We start from the raw sequence: 21,252 nt of genomic DNA on the forward strand, positions 1-21,252 counted from the left end.
AGGGACATACGTATGCTTCAATTCAACCAAGAAAGAATTGAAGAATGTTAGAGGGAATTTTCCTAGAACCATTATCAATAAAAGAACACACTTTAGAGTTCATGTGACAATATAAATGAATAGGAATATTCAAAATATCAACCATCGGTTGAGAAAGACAATGATCTATCCAAAAATTAATATGAGTACCATCCCTTATCTGTCACTTAGAGTTTTCATGAAGTATAAGTAAACAATCTTTAACACCATTCCATATACTAGACTTCACATAATAATAAATTATAATAGAGATTTTGAAAACATGGGCTCAATGAAGATCCGAGTTAATAACTTCCAACATAGCTTTAAATTAGCAGCTCAATTAATAGCCTTTATAGAACGCAACCTCAATCCATCCTCATCAATGTGCTTACAAATATGATTCCAAAAAATCGTGAATAATTTCTTAATATTGACATCACCAAATCAGATAAAACTCTGCACCCACTTATCCACTTGATGTAATAATGATTTGGACCAAGAGTAAACTAAAAAGCTATGCAACAACATACCTTATACAACATTAGTATTCTACTTAGGAATAATCCAACTTGGTTGAAAAAATTGAACCACAACCTTGTACACATAATTATTAATAATTTCCCAAAAAAGTTAATAGAAAGAGGCGCCAAAACCATCAGTGTTTGAAGCAGAGTCGAAATTCGTACTAAAAACCGCTTTTTTTTTATCAACTCCATAGAAGAGATTTGAATTAACATATTGTTGTACTCATCTATCACCAAAGACATGATGACTACCCCCACTAAGACATAGTTAGTAATATCATTTGAAGCCCCAAACAAGTGTTGAAAATAATTTAATGAGATGTAGGCTATGAGTGAGTGATATGAATTTTGAATGATTATGAGTTATGATTGGTGATTTTATAATATGTGAATTATAAAATGTTAAGAATGGTGATAAATGAAAAAATGAAGTTAAAAAATATTACAAATATAAACAAATATTTTGGGTATTTTGTTTTTTAAAATAAAAAGAGGAGTGTGGATAGTAACGTGAGGGTGCGGGTCCCAATTTTGTTATGTTTTTGGGTTTAATCTAAACTCGTTGTTAATCAAGTTTTTCATAAACCCTTAACGATGGCCACGAGAAGCTACACTGCCAAATGGCGTCGTTGGGAACTCCAATTCATTTTCGGTGGATGTCAGAGAGAGATCGATTGTCGCCGCCTCTGGAAGCAAACAAGAAGATGAACCATTACATTACAGGAAGTCATTGACTTTAGGTATGCTTTTATGCCTTCATCATACTATATTGTAATTTAAATCAATTTACTGATTAATTAATTTGAAGTTTGTAAATGAATCTGTATTTTGTACACAGTTGTCAGACATTCTTGGTGGTTCATGTACATGTAAATTCTAGTAAAGATTAGGTCTAACAAGTGTCATGGAATAGTCCTAATATCATGGCAAATTATAAACCACAAGCTGCACAAGGAAAAGGAAAAGGAAAAGGAAAAAACAGATAAGATTAACAACATTGCATGACAAGGATATATGTACTTAATGCTTTCATACATAAGTTTTAAAAATAGAACAAGAGATTACATGTAAGGCAGTGTCATTGATAAGCAAACCACCAACAGAAACTTTCTTTACAAATTGTTCCTTGAACTTATTGTCCTTTGTAAATAAATATGCTGCACGTGGCTTTGTTCTCGAGTTAATCACATTGAAGCTTTCTTCCAGCTTATTCACCTGTTCCAGGCACAAAGCAAAATTATAATTCATCTTCCATTGTTTTAAATTTGATACAAGCTGATGAAGGTTATCGATGAATATTCGAAGTATAAATACATGTTTCCAAGTTATTAGTTAAGCATTCAGCTATAAAAAATTCCAATTTTTCCGCAATTAAAGGACAAGCAACTGTTAATTTAGCTGTGATATTTTCATGTAACATCTATAAACCATTTTAAGAGTTTGAAGTCTTTCTAATTTATGATAATCTGATTGAGTACTAACTCTTAAAGGTAGAATCACTTTTGACTCTTGTACCACATTAAAATGCACATATCAATTACGCATGCAGCAAGACTATGTGCGCAGATTGTTCACATTAGATTATTGGAAAAGTAACCAAAGATGAGAAAATAAAATTTGAAAAGAATGTCACACAAATAGTTATTTGTTTGCTTTTATACATACCGTGATGATGGGAAGCAATGGGGAACACACACCAATCTATTATCCTATAATCAAAACTCAAAATCAAAGCTCCTTCCACACAACACTTCAAGGAGAAAACACAATAATGAACTAAAGCAATCAATAAATGTCTAATAGGCCACCACAACATTCAATGATTCAACAATATAAAATTTACCTGAATAATTCCTTTTACTCTCCATACTCCATGCTTGAGAACAACAATTTGGGGATCATAAGGGTGTAATTCTCTAAGTTCCTGTCTAACACCCTCGAGATTTGCATTGTGTTCAGGAGACAGCTGAATCGCTGCAACCCCACCAACACAATAATCTCCCACATTTGCGATAAAAAGCGTCTGCTGAAAAATCACTCCAACCAAACAACAAGTCCCAGTAGTTGCAACTTGTGGTCGAGTATTCCATAATTCAGAAACCATGGCAGTAAACCCTTTTTCAGTTAAACGAAACGCCGCTTGAATCGTCTCAGCGGTCACAACACCCTGTGACTCTCTCGATACCACTGCTGATTCAGCTTGCTGCAATAAACAAGTCAATAAACAATCACAGTGAATCCTCTCAATATATCTCAAATAGAAATCATTCATCAAACAATATATATTATAAAAAAGATAAAAGGGGTAGCATACTTGAGAAACCAATACATATTTTTCTATGACTAAAGATTTGAACTAGCTGGTAATCTTCAATCTTGCATTGCATAGCTGCCACTATATATCAATCCTTAAACACCTTATTGACAAACATATGACAAACCAAAGAGAACCAACCTCAGGCGCATAACGTCAAACACCTAACACTCACTCTTTCACCTAACCAAACTCCAATTCTCACAATGATGCCGATTTTCAAAACCCCATTCAACGGTTCCTCCGTCAAGTTCAGTCCATTCTACGAAAACCGCAAAGCCGTCAACACCACTCAACCCCGTTTGCCGTGACTCTTTCCTCTCCAGATCATGGGATGACACCGTCAAATTATGAACTCTCGATCGCCCCACTTCCATTTGCACTTTCAAAGAACACCTTATTGTGTCTATTCCTCCGTTTGGAACCTTCAGTCATGCCGATGTGTTGGCTTCCGCTTCCAGTAATTCCATACAACTATATTGTTATTTTCTGAATGTTTTCTCCATCTCCCCTTTTCTTTATCTTATAATAGAAATCCCATGAAATTAGGGAACCAATTAACTAACTCGTGTGAACTGGGCCCAATGATAAGGATTCTTGATGTGGTTTTGAAGAAAATTCTATATTCCTAATGTCTTGCTCGACGACGGCTTTATGACCATAAAAGCCCCATGATGCTTACGAGCATCTTAAAGCCGATAAAGCTCATTCCAAAGAGGTTGTTGCTGCAAGTAATTACTAGAAGAATAAATAGCAACTATTCCAATAATAATATCACTCACAAGATCTAAAAGAGAAACCAATAAAAAGGAGTTAACAATAACAATCAACCGCCAATTATTAGAGCAAAATTCCAGAGTTTAGGAACTAAACTATTCATATCATTAATAGCAACAACATTCATGTTTAACGACTTCCAATAATTAGGAGAAATTTTATCAATAGTTGTCCAAGGTTGATCTATGAAAAGAAAATCATGAATATGAGAGAGACATAACCTTTTATGAGTCAACTTAATTTGGGTGTTGGCAAGACCCCTTAGATTCCAAAAGAGACTCTTCATGAGACCTTCACATTAGCAGTCGTAGATCATGTTTCATTTTGAAGACTTTTAGCTTTCTATTTCAAATTTTTCCTCTGGGATTTGGTGAGCGTCTACTCAAAAGCATCATCCTTATCTTGTGAAGAATCTAATTTCTCCTCATTAAACATATCCGCTCAATTTTTATTAAAAATACCAAGACCCTTCTGAATTGAGGAGGTCAAATTATCCTCCACCACTTTGACATGCACACATTGAGGATCCATTTGAGTTTCCTTAACAAACTCAACATTATCTATTTGCAACTAACTATTCTGACTTTGTGACCAACTGCCCACGACCAGGCTCATGTGATGATGCAAATTCTGAGTTGGGGTCGTATAACCCAATGAAGGATTACTATCAGTACAAGCACTTGCAGGGACATTATTGGCGCCACCAAGGGTATTTTGATTAGGTTGTTCAAAATGCAAAGTAGTATTATCGATTTCATTTCTAGCTGTATTAGCAGCTTCATCAATAAGAGGTATGTCCTTTGAATTTCCTTCCTTTGGCGCTTCATAAACCACCAAATCCTTTCCTTTATCCACAATCTGCTTAGGGACATGATTTGGTTTCGGTGTAGGGGGCTTCTACACCTCCTTTTTTTTTTTTTTTTACAGTTTCCGACATCATGACTTATGTTACGACATATATTGCAAAAAGGTAGAAAATTTTCATACTCAATACCAATAAAAATAAAAAAAAAAAGCATAGTGTTCCCTTTCAACAGGAACTTGATTACGGATGGCAGAATCAAAATCAATATTAAAAATAACTCTAGCGTAGTGCCCAAAGTTTTAATCCTCTTATGATTTTTCTTGTGGTACTATCAAGATATATTGGAATTCCAATATTTCCATCAGTGAAGAATAAATTTTCGGCCTCCAATACTTCTGTGGAAGATTAGTATTATGAATCCAACACTAAAAATAAGTGTGTGTCCTAGATAAAGGATTAAAATATTTATTCCATGGAAATAACCGCAATGAACTGGGCTTCAAAGGAAAAGAACGACCCTTGGTGATGTCCAAAAACTCGTAGTATTATTTTTCAAGGGAAACCACTCCCCAACGTCCGACCAAATTAGCTAAAGAAGATAACTTGCTCTTCAAATCATTAATCGTTAGAGATTTCTCACTCTTGGCAAGGATGATCTGCCATGTAGATGGTTCTTGTAGGTTTTAAGACATGCCATGTATTCTTCTTCAAGTATACGAATGGAGACCTCAGCACCTTTAGTACATGATTTTTAGTAGTGTTGTTGATGAAAGCTTTATGATCTGTGCTACTTTTTAGGAGGTATTGGTATGTTATTGTGTAGTTTATGGCTTTGTGATGCACCAGAGCCTTCTCAATTGTGCACTAGTCCAACACAATATATGTTTGTGTAATTTTCCATTCTAATTGTGTAACTCTGTTGCAGTATTTGATTTTTTGATGTTTTCTTCTTTTCCCAGACATGACATGATACTTAATTGATGACATTTGAACCTAATAAAATGTTGACAATCTAAGAGCTGCTCTCAACAAATTGTGGTGAACTATTAAGCAATGGAAGATGCGGTTGATAAAGTGAGAAATATATATATGGTCGGATATCTATGGTTAATGCAGGCAAGTCAAGAGAAACTTCTGTTTTGACTTTTTTGTCTCATTGTTATGCAAAATTCGCAAAGCTATATCTTTTGCATTTTGAAGCAATGTCAATTTCAGTCAAGTATAAGCATTAAAAATATATTTTTGTATTCCCCAGGTCTAAGCTAATAATATCAGGGCAAGCTCCTTCAAGTCTTCATGGAAGGTTAATTTTTTTCCTTCTCAATGAACTATTTCATCTCATTCAAGTTTCACAACAAATCTAGGGTGTCAAGGTCATGCTGAGAAATATTTTTGATTTAACCCTTCCGAAAAAATTGATTAAAAAGTATTTTATGCATGGTTTGTTATTGAATAAAATATTTTAAATGATGCTTTTGACATATTTTACTAGCCAAATTCATTAAGAAATTAATGAGATTCCTTCAAGCCACGTAAACCATTGATATTCCAACAACCCACTATACGTTTTGCTAACCCGTCATTGATCACTTAAAGTGCAACTTGTCTTTGATTGAAATTACTTTTTAGTTTGTCTTTTTTGATGTGGCAATATTTGAATGAGGTGACACAATGTTTGATAAAGATGTAGGACTCTATTTTAATATATATAATAGAAGAGGGAAATTATATGAATGATGTTTAGGTAAAGTAGTACAAGAAATGTCACACCAGAAATTAGTAAAGGCGTAATTACACACTACATTGTCCAATCTTTTTCAGTTAGCTGGTGGCCTTTTCTACAATTATTACATGTAAATTTCGCCCTAATATTAGGTAAATGGATAACATTGGAAAAGATAGGAAAGTTTGGAAGTCTAAACAAGAAATTCGAGAAAGAGAACAAATGACTCTATTTTCATAGACGCCAAGAATGCGATTAAAATGACCAATAAAAGCCCCGGGATGCTTACAAGCATCTTACAACCGATAAAGCTCATTCCAAGGATGTTGTTGCAGCAAGTAATTAGTATAAGCATAAATAGCAATTATTCCAATAAAAATATCATTCACAAGATCTAAAAGAGCAACCAATTTAAAGGAATTAACGATAACAGTCAGCCGCCAATTATTAGAGCAAAATTCCAGAGGTCAGGAACTAAATTATTCATATCACTAATAGCAACAACTTTCATGTTTAACGACTTCCAATAATTAGGAGAAATTTTATCAACAATTGTCCAAGGTTGATCTATGAAAAGAAAATCATGAATATGAGAGACATAACCTTTTATGAGCCAACTTAGTTTGGGTGTTGGCAAGACTCCTTAGATTCCAAAAGAGACTTCATGAGGCCTGCGCAATAGCAGCCCTAGCACATGTTTCATTCTCACATCTTTTAGCTTTCTATTTCAAATTTTTCCTCTGGGATTTGGTGAGCGTCTACTCAAAAGCATCATCCTTATCTTGTGAAGAATCCAATTTCTCCTCATCAAACATATCCACTCAATTTTTATTAAAACTACAAAGAGCCTTCTGAATTGAGGAGGTCAAAATTATCCTCTACCACTTTGACATGCACACATTGAGGATCCATTTGAGTTTCCTTCACAAACTCAACATTATCCATTTGCAACTTACTATTCTGACTTTGTGACCAACTACCCACGACCAGGCTCATGTGATGATGCAAATTCTGAGTTGGGGTCGTATAACCCAATAAAGTATTACTATCAGTACAAGCACTTGCAGGGACATTATTGACGCCATCAAGGGCATTTTGATTAGGTAGTTCAAAATGCAAAGTCATATTATCGTTTTCTTTTCTAGCTGTGTTAGCCGCTTCATAACTGAGAGGTATGTCCTTTGAATTTCCAACCTTTGGTGCTTCATAAACTACCAAATCCTTTCCTTTGTCCACAATCTTCTTCGGGACATGATTTGGTTTCAGTGTAGGGGGCATCTACACCTCCCTTTTTTTGACAGTTTCTGACATCATGGCTTATGTTACGACATATATTGCAAAAAGATAGAAAATTTTCATACTCAATACCAATAAAAAAAGCAGTGTTCCCTTTCAACAGGAACTTGATTACGGATAGCAGAATCAAAATCAATATAGAAAATAACTCTAGCGTAGTGCCCAAAGTTTTAATCCTCTGATGATTTTTCTGGTGGTACTATCAAGATATATTGGAATTCTTATATTTCCATCAATGGAGAATAAAATCTTGGGCCTCCAATACTTATGTGGAAGATTAATAATATGAATCCAACACTGAAAAGAAGTTTGTGTCTTAGATAAAGGATTAATGTATTTCTTCCATGGAAATAACCGCAATGTACTGGTCTTCAATTGACAAGAAGGAAAAGAACGACACTTGGTGATGTCCAAAAACTCGTAGTATTATTTTTTTTCAAGAGAAACCACTCCCTAACGTCCGACCAAATTAGCTAAAGAAGATAACTTGCTCTTCAAATCATTAATCGTTAGAGATTTCTCACTCTTGGCAAGGATGATCTGCCATGTAGACGGTTCTTGCAGACTGTAAGACCCGCGATGTACTCTTCTTAAGGTTTACGAATGGAAACCTCATCACCCTTAGTACATGATTTTTAGTAGTGTTGTTGATTATGGAAGCCTTGGCGTTAATGTTTTGCTATAATTTTGGCGTTGTTGTTATTGACAAAACTGATCAAATATGTCTCATCCATCGTTCTTATGTTTGATGTGCATGTTGTGTAGAAAGTGTGAGTTAGAAGTCTCACATTGCTTAAAAAAGTGATAGTTGAACAAAAAGTGAGAGGACCCGTAAGTCCATTGTTTTAAGGTTTTGGGTTAAAATATGATATTTAATTCACTTGTGTGATTGCTCTTTACTTAAAATCCAGATTCAAAATGTTATTTTTCCACTTGACATATGGGTAGATTAAAAATAACGAGGGAAATATGTATTAAACAAAAACGAGTAAACCACAAATTGCATCTCTAACTTTGAATGACACTCTCAATTAAGTCTTTGAAATTATGATAGTAAGTGATTAAGTATAAAGATAAACTAGATAGTTAAATAAAATAAATAACATTTTTTAAATATTCATATTATTCATGATATAATTGAGAATGTTCTACAAAGTTAAAAAGACTAATTTGATGAATTTAAAATAAATAAAAAACCTATTATAAGGCCAAGCCTACTATATACAAGTATATTAAATAAGAAATTTTACATTAAAAATTTTACATTTTGATTTAAAGGAAATTATAGATCCCATTATTCGTAAACCCTTAACGATGGCCACGAGATGCTTATGTGCCAGAACGTCGTCGTTGCGAACTCAAATCCATTTTCGGTGGATATCGGAGAGTGATCGATTGTCGCCGCCTCCGGAAGCAAACAAGAAGATGAACCATTACATTATAGGAAGTCATTGACTTTAGGTATATTTCTATGCCTTCATAGTACTATATTGTAACTTAAATCAATTTACTGACTAATTAATTTGGAGTTTGTAAATGAATTTGTATTCTATACACAGTTGTCTAACATTCTCGGTGGTTCATGTACATGTAAATTCTAGTAAAGATTAGGTCTAACAAGTTTCATGGAATAGTCCTAATATCATGAAGGTAATATTTTTGTTATCTTGTTTCTTAGGCTTTACTTGTGTCAGCTTTTGAAATATATATGGCTTAGCCTAATAGAACTCAGAAATGCAATAAAAAAAATTGTATATTAAATGGTGAGCTTGAAGCTCTACAATGGTGAAAAGCATAAAACAGAAAGATGAACCAGAGTTTCTAGAAACTCCTACCAGAGCAAATTGCTCCTAAACGAGAGAGTAAACTCCCTATACAACTATATTGATATTTTTTGAATGTTTTCTCCACCTCCCATTTTCTTTATCTTATAACAGAAATCCCATGAAATTAGGGAACCAATTAACTAACTCGTGTGAACTAGGCCCAATGATTGGCTCATCTAAACTTATGGGCCTAGGTGTCAAATCATAGCCTATGGAGAGATTGTCTCTTTTTTTACTTAAATATTGTGTAGAATGTGTTTAGAAGCATATTCAACCTTTAAAATAAAATTAAAAGATAGGAAATATGCGTTGGAAACTAGTAGTTACTAACAGATAACTAATCCGTCACAAATATATGATTCTTGATGTTGTTCTGAAGAAAATTCTATATTCCTTTGTTTCTATATGTACTTTAAATTGGAAGGTAGAGTTGGATAAAAAAATATGCTGCAATAAATGTGTTTTTCTTATTGTAAATTTTTCTAATGTCTTGCTCGACGACAGCTTTATGATCTGTGCTCCTTTTTATTAGGTATTGGTATGTTATTGTGTAAGTTATGGCTTTGTGATGCACCACAGCCTTCTCAATTGTGCACTAGTCCAACACAATATATGTTTGTGTAATTTTCCATTCTAATTGTGTAACTCTGTTGCAGTATTTGATTTTTGATGTTTTCTTCATTTCCCAACATGACATGATACTTAATTGATGACATTTGAACCTAATATAATGTTGAAAATCTAAGAGTTGCTCTCAACAAATTGTGGTGAACTTTCAAGCAATGGAATATGCGATTGACAAAGTGAGAAATATATATATATATATGGTTAATGCAGGTAAGTCAAGATAAACTTCTGTTTTGACTTTTTTTTCTCTCATTGTTATGCAAAATTCGCAAAGCGACATCTTTTGCATTTTGAAGTAATGTCAATTTCAGTCGAGTATAAGCATTAAACAGATATTGTTGTATTCCCCAGGTCTAAGCTAATAATATCAGGGCAAGCTGCTTCAAGTCTTCATGGAAGGTTAATTTTTTTTTCTTCTCACTGAACTATTTCATCTCATTCAAGTTTCACAACAAATCTAGGGTGTCAAGGTCATGCTGAGAAATATTTTTGATTTAACCCTTCCGAACAAATTTATTAAAAAGTATTTTATGCACGGTTTTTTATTGAATAAAATATTTTAAATGATGTTTTTGACATATTTTAATAGCCAAATTCATTAAGAAATTAATGAGATTCCTTCAGGCCACATAAACCATTGAAATTCCAACAACTCACTAAAAGTTTTGCTAACCCGTCATTGATCACTTAAAGTGTAACTTGTCTTTGATTGAAATTACTTTTTAGTTTGTCCTTTTATATTTTTCTCTAAACCATGGCTATGTTCAGCGGTTGTTGCTTTGGGAGAGAATAATAATTAATGGTTGCTGAATGCAAAACTTAAGTCGTATATCTGAAAAATCTCACTTTTAAATCCAATGCTCGAGTGTGCAACCTTTGTTTCTACCATGAGAAATGCTTACAATAATTTTTCATTTTTTCCACTTCCCTAATTAGTTAGTATGCATCTTTTATATATACGAAAGTGTTGCACTGTTTTCTTTCGTATAACTAAAGTGAAGCAACATTACAAAGTCATTTATGAAAGCTCCAAGCACCATGAAGATTTTTCATTTATGTATTAGGGTAATTAATTATCATCTGTTTGTAAAGTATTTTTGAATTTGATACATGTTACATTCTTGGTGTATAGAGTTTTATGGTGGTTGGCTGTGGATTCAATTCTTGGGTACAGAAATTCTTGGATTCAGTATTGGTTTTAATGGATTAACCTAGGAAATAGCTACAAATATTCACTAGAGTTGCTGCGAAATTGCTACAGGATTATTTTTAGTATTTTTGCCAGCTATTGATTTCAATTTAGATATAATTTTATCAAATAGAATGCCAATTGAGATAACACATAAAGTATTGATTTTATTGCTACAATATTTGTTTTAATGAATTAAACTAGGAAATAGCTAAAAATATTCACTAGAGTTACTGCGAAATTGCCACATGATTATTTTTAGTATTTTTGCCAGCTAATTTGCACTAGCAAATACTAGAATTTTTTGTAGTGCAACTCAAAAAAGTTACTGGGTTAAAAACTAATGGTTCAAGTGCATGATAGTGAAATGAAAATGTGATGTTGGGGCATAGACAAAATAAGGCGAATCTAGGAATTAAAGTTTAATCAATAAATTGTGCAGGGGGTATACAAAGCAATAATTTAAAGAGAATAAATAGGTGGAGTCATATGTAGAATTATGTAATACATATTGGGTAATAAATAAAGATGTAAACGTGTGCACAGTAGTAGGCCCCTAATTAGTTAGTAGGCCCCTTGATATTATTTACACTATCACACTAGTCTTTGAGTTATTTAATATATTCACTTTTTATTTTAATAAATTAATGTAAATATATATGTGTATAAATAAATTATGCATAGTAAGTATATTTATCTTGATTTATTAATTACAATCCCAAATATGAAGTGTGAACACGACTTATTTTGTTTTAAGGTGCAACCTAAATATTGAATGTGAACTTAATAGTGTAAAAAATGCAAAAATGAATCATTCTTTTAATCAACATAAAATAAGTGTATAGTATTCGCATCATGCTTGATTTAAATTATATATATACTCTTGTGTTTTATTTTTAAAAAATACATACACTATGTGATATTTGTAAAGAAGAAAGCGGTACTTGCAGCACCTGACAATAGCATACGCTATGCGATATTTGTAAAGAAGGGTGTCTACATAAGTCTATTGGTTTTTGTAGATATGCTCTTTTTAATAGGTATGTGTAATTATGTATTTATATATAAACCCAAAGAAACAAGTTCACATTGGAAATTAGATCTATTAGACAGTTTAATAAATTTTGTGCACACATTAAAAATATTACATTAAAATAAAATTTATATTATATACTTTTTTATTTTAAAGGGTACAAATAAATAAATGAACGACTTGTATTTTTGTTTCTTAAACTAACTTCAGTTTTAGAACTAAGATATAAAAACATAGGAAACAAAAATTAGAAATAATTGGTTGTATTTAAACATGAGTTGGTATTAAAGAAACTAAAATATATCTATTGAAAAGAAAAACTAAAAAAAATCATATTAAAATTTAACTCCACGGTATGGAATCCAAAAAATAAGACACGATTCTTAATTGAAATTTAAATCAAAGTTCAACTTGTCCTTTGCATGGATATGACACAAACAATTATGATTTTTCAAAATAAAGAACCCAACTATTGGATTTAATACAGAATTATTAAAAATAATTAAGTAATGGCTAATCAAATTGAACACAAAATTATCCTTATAATAATTTTATAATTATTTAGTCAATTTTTTTTTACAGTTACAATTTCTCTTAAATAGTGGTTTGATTCTCAAATGCACTGATAAAAGGTACACCTGTTGAAGGTAGTCATTGATCCCCTAAAATTAATGTAGACACAGTGAAATTAGTAGCCTGATTAGAATCATTTAACACGTGAAAGCCTGACCATTTCACTCGATTTTGTAGATTAGCTCCACGACCATAATTGTTATACTCTGTATAATACAATGTATCAAAATATTGAGATGAATTCCATTCTAGCCACCCTTTAGGACTCAATACCTGGCTCATATAAGTTTGCATGAAAACCGTGGTTGAATACGGCTGCCATGGTCTGCCAAGGAAGGTTGAGGTAGAATTAAGATATGGCAGGAGGTCAATATCGGCATATATATTACAAAATTGAAATGAGAATGCAGTTGGTAATCCTTTGTATAGTCCTCCTTGAGCTGTGATTGTGTTATGTTGTCCATGCAATCCTTTTTTTACAAGTATTTGGCAGCTTTGAAACACTACTTTAGCATACCCAAATATGAAGTCTATAGTTCCACTAATTTTACATTCTCTATAAAATTGGCGATTGATGTTGGCAAGTAAACTGTCTTGATAACCAAAGATTCCACATCTATAGAAAACAGAGAAGTCAAAGTCTGAGCCTAGAGCCACTGCTTGCTCATTTTCGGGTCCAGCAGTGTTCCTGAAGGAAATGTCTTGTGCCATGAACCCTACACCTCTAACATCTTCATAAAGAACACTAAAACTTTGTGAGAATTGTGCAAGAGGTTTCATCATTATTTAAAAAATTACAAGATATTAAACTTTGAAGGTCTATTTACATAATACTAATTAAAATATGTTAAATAACTTCCTTTAATTCTTTGAATCTAACTAATATAACATTCCTAGTTAAATCTTCCTTTAGGCATTGATATATTGTAGATTTTTTTTTCTATAACACATAATAAAAGCATGAGAAACACTTCAGTTTTGTAATATAGTTTGAAAAAAAAAAACTTAAAATTGTCCTTAATCTTTAGTAGCCTTTTGTTAGCTTAAATGTATAAACAAAAAAAGTAGAAGTTATTTCTATATAATGACACAATATTTTTCTATCTAATTTCTTTTTTAAAATAATAAAAATATTTTTGCTCAAAGATGATAAATTTTTTTATTGGAACTGAAAATATATTTACTTAAGATGCAAATTAAAGTGGGCAATATAAAGGGGAAATAGAATATATGTAGTGATTGTGGGAACAATGTCGTTACCAAAGGTAGCAGTGTCGTATGAACTTAAGTTATTTTGACGGTGACTCAAATTACCAGAGATGATAGTAGCATCCATACCTTCTCCAATTATTGTGATGTTCACCTTGGTTTCATTAATAAATACATTCTCTATGTAGACACCCTTCTTTACAAATATCACATAGCGTTTCATTACAAATATCACATAGCGTTTCATGCTATTGTCAGGTGCTGCAAGTACCGCTTCCTTCACCGAAGTATAGTTCCCACTCCCATCAACAGCAACAGTAACATTAGCAATAACAACTGCATTTGTAATCTTTATAGTGAAAATGTCATACAAAACTAAAGAGAAAATGAGAGAGTAGAAAAAAAAATGAATTTGAAGCTTTTGAGTGAGCCATAGAAATGAGATGAAAGTAAAGACTAGTGAGTAGATGAATCCAAGTATTATGCTTTCTTTCACCATTTACCCCCTATATATAATATTTTAGATTATGAGACTTTTAAATTTGGATTTATGCATAATTTACATTTTTTATGTTCACATTTTAAATTTGGAGTAGTACACCAATACAAGGCTTCCAAAGATAAACATTCTTGAATTAATTTTAAATTCAAATAGTAACACATACTTATAAACAAGTGTATGTATTTTTAAAAAATAAAACACAAGAGTATGTATATAATTCAAATCAAGCATGATGCCAATAATATGCACTTGTTTATGTTGATTAAAGGAATCATTCATTTTTGCATTTTTTATACTATTATGTTCACATTCAATATTTAGGTTGCACCTTAAAACAAAATAAGTCATAATTTACATTTCTTTATGCATTCTTTCACCATTTATGCCCTATATATAATGTTTAGATTATGTGACTTTTAAATTTGGATTTGTGCATAATTTACATTTTTTATGTTTACATTTTAAATTTGGAGTAGTACACCACTACAAGGCTTCCAAAGATAAACATTCTTGAATTAATTTTTAACTTCAAATAGAAACACATACTTATAAACTAGTGTATGTATTTTTTAAAAATAAAACACAAGAGTATATATATAATTCAAATCAAGCATGATGCCAATACTATGCACTTGTTTATGTTGATTAAAGGAATCATTCCTTTTGCATTTTTTACACTATTGTGTTCACTTTCAATATTTAGGTTGTACCTTAAAACAAAATAAGTCATGTTCACACTTCATATTTGGGATTGTAATTAATAAATCAAGATAAATATACTTACTATGCATAATTTATTTATACACATATATATTTACATTAATTTAATAAAATAAAAAGTGAATATATTAAATAACTCAAAGACTAGTGTGATAGTGTAAATAATATCAAGGGGCCTACTAACTAATTAGGGAATTGGATGTGAGATATTTCCAAAATATTGGGTAATATATGTATATATAATTGGTTATTATTTAAATGAAATTGTTGTTGGCGTAGTTGTTGTGTTCATTATATCACAATAAAAGTTCTTGTGTTCAATCCATGCCTATGCCTTCTTTTTTGAATAAATTATGCTTTGAAAGTTCGAACCCAGTTCATTTGGAAAAAAGGTGAATTGATCAACCACCATAACAATGCGATGCTTTTAAAGAAGGGTGTCTACATAAGTCTATTGGTTTTTGTAGATATGCTCTTTTTAATAGGTATATGTAATTATGTATTTATATATAAACCCAAAGAAACAAGTTCACATTGGAAATTAGATCTATTAGACAGTTTAATAAATTTTGCACACACATTAAAAATATTACATTAAAATAAAATTTATATTATATACTTTTTTATTTTAAAGGATACAAATAAATAAATGAACGACTTGTATTTTTGTTTCTTAAACTAACTTAAGTTTTAGAACTAAGATATAAAAACATAGGAAACAAAAATTAGAAATAATTGGTTGTATTTAAACATGAGTTGGTATTAAAGAAACTAAAATATATCTATTGAAAAGAAAAACTAAAAAATTCATATTAAAATTTAATTCCACGGTATGGAATCCAAAAAATAAGACACGATTCTTAATTGAAATTTAAATCAAAGTTCAACTTGTCCTTTGCATGGATATGACACAAACAATTATGATTTTTCAAAATGAAGAACCCAACTATTGGATTTAATACAGAATTATTAAAAATAATTAAGTAAAGGCTAATCAAATTGAACACAAAATTATCCTTATAATAATTTTATAATTATTTAGTCAATTTTTTTTTACAGTTACAATTTCTCTTAAATAGTGGTTTGATTCTCAAATGCACTTATAAAAGGTACACCTGTTGAAGGTAGTCATTGATCCCCTAAAATTAATGTAGACACAGTGAAATTAGTAGCCTGATTAGAATCATTTAACACGTGAAAGCCTGACCATTTCACTCGATTTTGTAGATTAGCTCCACGACCATAAATATTATACTTTGTATAATACAATGTATCCAAATATTGAGATGAATTCCATTCTAGCCACCCTTTAGGACTCAATACCTCGCTCATATAAGTTTGCATGAAAACCGTGGTTGAATACGGCTGCCATGGTCTGCCAAGGAAGGTTAAAGTAGAATTAAGATATGGCAGGAGGTCAATATCGGCATATATATTACAAAATTGAAATGAGAATGCAGTTGATAATCCTTTGTATAGTCCTCCTTGAGCTGTGATTGTGTTATGTTGTCCATGCAATCCTTTTTATACAAGTATTTGGCAGCTTTGAAACACTACTTTAGCATACCGAAATATGAAGTCTATAGTTCCACTAATTTAACATTCTCTATAAAATTGGCGATTGATGTTGGCAAGTAATCTGTCTTGATAACCAAAGATTCCACATCTATAGAAAACAGAGAAGTCAGAGTCTGAGCGTAGAGCCACTGCTTGCTCATTTTCGGGTCCAGCAGTGTTCTTGAAGGAAATGTCTTGTGCCATGAACCCTACACCTCTAACATCTTCATAAAGAACACTAAAACTTTGTGAGAATTGTGCAAGAGGTTTCATCATTATTTAAAAAATTACAAGATATTAAACTTTGAAGGTCTATTTACATAATACTAATTAAAATATGTTAAATAACTTCCTTTAATTCTTTGAATCTAACTAATATAACATTCCTAGTTAAATCTTCCTTTAGGCATTGATATATTGTAGATTTTTTTTTTCTATAACACATAATAAAAGCATGAGAAACACTTCAGTTTTGTAATATAGTTTGAAAAAAAAAAACTTAAAATTGTCCTTAATCTTTAGTAGCCTTTTGTTAGCTTAAATGTATAAACAAAAAAAGTAGAAGTTATTTCTATATAATGACACAATATTTTTCTATCTAATTTCTTTTTTAAAATAATAAAAATATTTTTGCTCAAAGATGATAAATTTTTTTATTGGAACTGAAAATATATTTACTTAAGATGCAAATTAAAGTGGGCAATATAAAGGGGAAATAGAATATATGTAGTGATTGTGGGAACAATGTCCTTACCAAAGGTAGGAGTGTCGTATGAACTTAAGTTATTTTGGCGTTGACTCAAATTACCAGAGATGATAGTAGCATCCATACCTTCTCCAATTATTGTGATGTTCACCTTGGTTTCATTAATAAATACATTCTCTATGTAGACACCCTTCTTTACAAATATCACATAGCGTTTCATTACAAATATCACATAGCGTTTCATGCTATTGTCAGGTGCTGCAAGTACCGCTTCCTTCACCGAAGTATAGTTCCCACTCCCATCAACAGCAACAGTAACATTAGCAATAACAACTACATTTGTAAATCTTTATAATGAAAATGTCATACAAAACTAAAGAGAAAATGAGAGAGTAGAAAAAAAAAATGAATTTGAAGCTTTTGAGTGAGCCATAGAAATGAGATAAAAGTAAAGACTAGTGAGTAGATGAATCCAAGTATTATGCTTTCTTTCACCATTTACCCCCTATATATAATATTTTAGATTATGTGCCTTTTAAACTTGGATTTATGCATAATTTACATTTTTTATGTTCACATTTTAAATTTGGAGTAGTACACCAATACAAGGCTTCCAAAGATAAACATTCTTGAATTAATTTTTAACTTCAAATAGTAACACATACTTATAAACTATTGTATGTATTTTTTAAAAATAAAACACAAGAGTATATATATAATTCAAATCAAGCATGATGTCAATACTATGCACTTGTTTATGTTGATTAAAGGAATCATTCCTTTTGCATTTTTTACACTATTGTGTTCACATTCAATATTTAGGTTGTACCTTAAAACAAAATAAGTCATGTTCACACTTCATATTTGGGATTGTAATTAATAAATCAAGATAAATATACTTACTATGCATAATTTATTTATACACATATATATTTACATTAATTTATTAAAATAAAAAGTGAATATATTAAATAACTCAAAGACTAGTGTGATAGTGTAAATAATATCAAGGGGCGTACTAACTAATTAGGGAATTGTGTGTGAGATATTTCCAAAATATAGGGTAATATATGTATTTGTAATTGGTTATTATTTAGATGAAATTGTTGTTGGTGTAGTGGTTGTGTTCATTATATCACAATAAAAGGTCTTGAGTTCAATCCATACCTATGCCTTCTTTTTTGAATGCGATGCTTGTAAAGAAGGGTGTCTACATAAGTCTATTGGTTTTTGTAGATATGCTCTTTTTAATAGGTATGTGTAATTATGTATTTATATATAAACCCAAAGAAACAAGTTCACATTGGAAATTAGATCTATTAGACAGTTTAATAAATTTTGTGCACACATTAAAAATATTACATTAAAATAAAATTTATATTATATACTTTTTTATTTTAAAGGGTACAAATAAATAAATGAACGACTTGTATTTTTGTTTCTTAAACTAACTTCAGTTTTAGAACTAAGATATAAAAACATAGGAAACAAAAATTAGAAATAATTGGTTGTATTTAAACATGAGTTGGTATTAAAGAAACTAAAATATATCTATTGAAAAGAAAAACTAAAAAAATCATATTAAAATTTAATTCCACGGTATGGAATCCAAAAAATAAGACACGATTCTTAATTGAAATTTAAATCAAAGTTCAACTTGTCCTTTGCATGGATATGACACAAACAATTATGATTTTTCAAAATGAAGAACCCAACTATTGGATTTAATACAGAATTATTAAAAATAATTAAGTAAAGGCTAATCAAATTGAACACAAAATTATCCTTATAATAATTTTATAATTATTTAGTCAATTTTTTTTTACAGTTACAATTTCTCTTAAATAGTGGTTTGATTCTCAAATGCACTGATAAAAGGTACACCTGTTGAAGGTAGTCATTGATCCCCTAAAATTAATGTAGACACAGTGAAATTAGTAGCCTGATTAGAATCATTTAACACGTGAAAGCCTGACCATTTCACTCGATTTTGTAGATTAGCTCCACGACCATAATTGTTATACTCTGTATAATACAATGTATCCAAATATTGAGATGAATTCCATTCTAGCCACCCTTTAGGACTCAATACCTCGCTCTTATAAGTTTGCATGAAAACCATGATAGAATACGGTTGCCATGGTCTGCCAAGGAAGGTTAAGGTAGAATTAAGATATGGCAGGAGGTCAATATCGGCATACATATTACAAAATTGAAATGAGAATGCAATTGGTAATCCTTTGTATAGTCCTCCTTGAGCTGTGATTGTGTTCTGTTGTCCATGCAATCCTTTTTTTACAAGTATTTGGCAGCTTTGAAACACTACTTTAGCATACCGAAATATGAAGTCTATAGTTCCTCTAATTTTACATTCTCTATAAAATTGGCGATTGATGTTGGCAAGTAAACTGTCTTGATAACCAAAGATTCCACATCTATAGAAAACAGAGAAGTCAGAGTATGAGCGTAGAGCCACTGCTTGCTCATTTTCGGGTCCAGCAGTGTTCCTGAAGGAAATGTCTTGTGCCATGAACCCTACACCTCTAACATCTTCATAAAGAAAACTAAAACTTTGTGAGAATTGTGCAAGCGGTTTCATCATTATTTAAAAAATTACAAGATATTAAACTTTGAAGGTCTATTTACATAATACTAATTAAAATATGTTAAATAACTTCCTTTAATTCTTTGAATCTAACTAATATAACATTCCTAGTTAAATATTCCTTTAGGCATTGATATATTGTAGATTTTTTTTTCTATAACACATAATAAAAGCATGAGAAACACTTCAGTTTTGTAATATAGACTGAAAAAAAAAAAAACTTAAAATTGTCCTTAATCTTTAGTAGCCTTTTGTTAGCTTAAATGTATAAACAAAAAAAGTAGAAGTTATTTCTATATAATGACACAATATTTTTCTATCTAATTTCTTTTTTAAAATAATAAAAATATTTTTGCTCAAAGATGATAAATTTTTTTATTGGAACTGAAAATATATTTACTTAAGATGCAAATTAAAGTGGGCAATATAAAGGGGAAATAGAATATATGTAGTGATTGTGGGAACAATGTCGTTACCAAAGGTAGCAGTGTCGTATGAACTTAAGTTATTTTGGCGGTGACTCAAATTACCAGAGATGATATTAGCATCCATACCTTCTCCAATTATTGTGATGTTCACCTTGGTTTCATTAATAAATACATTCTCTATGTAGACACCCTTCTTTACAAATATCACATAGCGTTTCATTACAAATATCACATAGCGTTTCATGCTATTGTCAGGTGCTGCAAGTACCGCTTCCTTCACCGAAGTATAGTTCCCACTCCCATCAACAGCAACAGTAACATTAGCAATAACAACTGCATTTGTAATCTTTATAGTGAAAATGTCATACAAAACTAAAGAGAAAATGAGAGAGTAGAAAAAAAAATGAATTTGAAGCTTTTGAGTGAGCCATAGAAATGAGATGAAAGTAAAGACTAGTGAGTAGATGAATCCAAGTATTATGCTTTCTTTCACCATTTACCCCCTATATATAATATTTTAGATTATGTGACTTTTAAATTTGGATTTATGCATAATTTACATTTTTTATGTTCACATTTTAAATTTGGAGTAGTACACCAATACAAAGCTTCCAAAGATAAACATTCTTGAATTAATTTTTAACTTCAAATAGTACACATACTTATAAACAAGTGTATGTATTTTTAAAAAATAAAACACAAGAGTATATATATAATTCCAATCAAGCATGATGCCAATAATATGCACTTGTTTATGTTTCATTAAAGGAATCATTCCTTTTTGTATTTTTTATACTATTATGTTCACATTCAATAT

At 30.9% G+C, this 21,252-nt stretch overlaps 1 protein-coding gene, 2 long non-coding RNA genes and 3 pseudogenes across 5 annotated transcripts; 2 read left to right on the forward strand and 4 right to left on the reverse strand.

Annotated features, from left to right (window-relative positions):
- Positions 1-1,067: 1,067 nt before the first annotated feature.
- LOC101488602 (probable protein phosphatase 2C 42) lies at positions 1,068-3,674 on the reverse strand. 3 transcript variants are annotated; one of them, XM_027330333.2, is made up of 4 exons: positions 3,001-3,674; positions 2,389-2,748; positions 1,611-1,760; positions 1,068-1,231 (listed from the first exon to the last, which is right to left on the reverse strand). In XM_027330333.2, the coding sequence occupies exons 2-4, from the start codon at positions 2,647-2,649 to the stop codon at positions 1,205-1,207; spliced, it is 438 nt and encodes a 145-aa protein (XP_027186134.1). In that variant the 5' UTR covers positions 2,650-2,748; positions 3,001-3,674; the 3' UTR covers positions 1,068-1,204. The 3 variants fall into 3 exon arrangements, with proteins under 3 accessions (XP_027186134.1, XP_027186133.1, XP_012575132.1); XM_027330332.2 differs by having other exon boundaries at positions 1,073-1,231; positions 2,860-3,674; XM_012719678.3 differs by lacking the exon at positions 1,068-1,231 and adding an exon at positions 1,447-1,490 and having other exon boundaries at positions 2,860-3,674.
- Positions 3,675-3,676: 2 nt separating this feature from the next.
- On the forward strand, positions 3,677-7,129 carry LOC140919267 (uncharacterized). The gene is made up of 3 exons (XR_012161870.1): positions 3,677-4,427; positions 5,401-5,557; positions 5,697-7,129. It is a non-coding gene; the product is annotated as an uncharacterized lncRNA (long non-coding RNA).
- Positions 7,130-7,206: 77 nt separating this feature from the next.
- On the forward strand, positions 7,207-11,252 carry LOC140919268 (uncharacterized). Its single transcript, XR_012161872.1, has 2 exons — positions 7,207-10,123; positions 10,265-11,252. It is a non-coding gene; the product is annotated as an uncharacterized lncRNA (long non-coding RNA).
- Positions 11,253-12,729: 1,477 nt separating this feature from the next.
- On the reverse strand, positions 12,730-14,416 carry LOC101488952 (probable pectinesterase/pectinesterase inhibitor 32; annotated as a pseudogene).
- Positions 14,417-16,210: 1,794 nt separating this feature from the next.
- On the reverse strand, positions 16,211-18,251 carry LOC101489277 (probable pectinesterase/pectinesterase inhibitor 32; annotated as a pseudogene).
- Positions 18,252-19,242: 991 nt separating this feature from the next.
- LOC101489599 (probable pectinesterase/pectinesterase inhibitor 32) lies at positions 19,243-20,931 on the reverse strand (annotated as a pseudogene).
- Between the last annotated feature and the right edge of the window lie 321 nt (positions 20,932-21,252).

The sequence above is a fragment of the Cicer arietinum genome, chromosome 2, assembly GCF_000331145.2.
Source record: "Cicer arietinum cultivar CDC Frontier isolate Library 1 chromosome 2, Cicar.CDCFrontier_v2.0, whole genome shotgun sequence".
Classification (NCBI taxonomy): Eukaryota; Viridiplantae; Streptophyta; class Magnoliopsida; order Fabales; family Fabaceae; genus Cicer; species Cicer arietinum.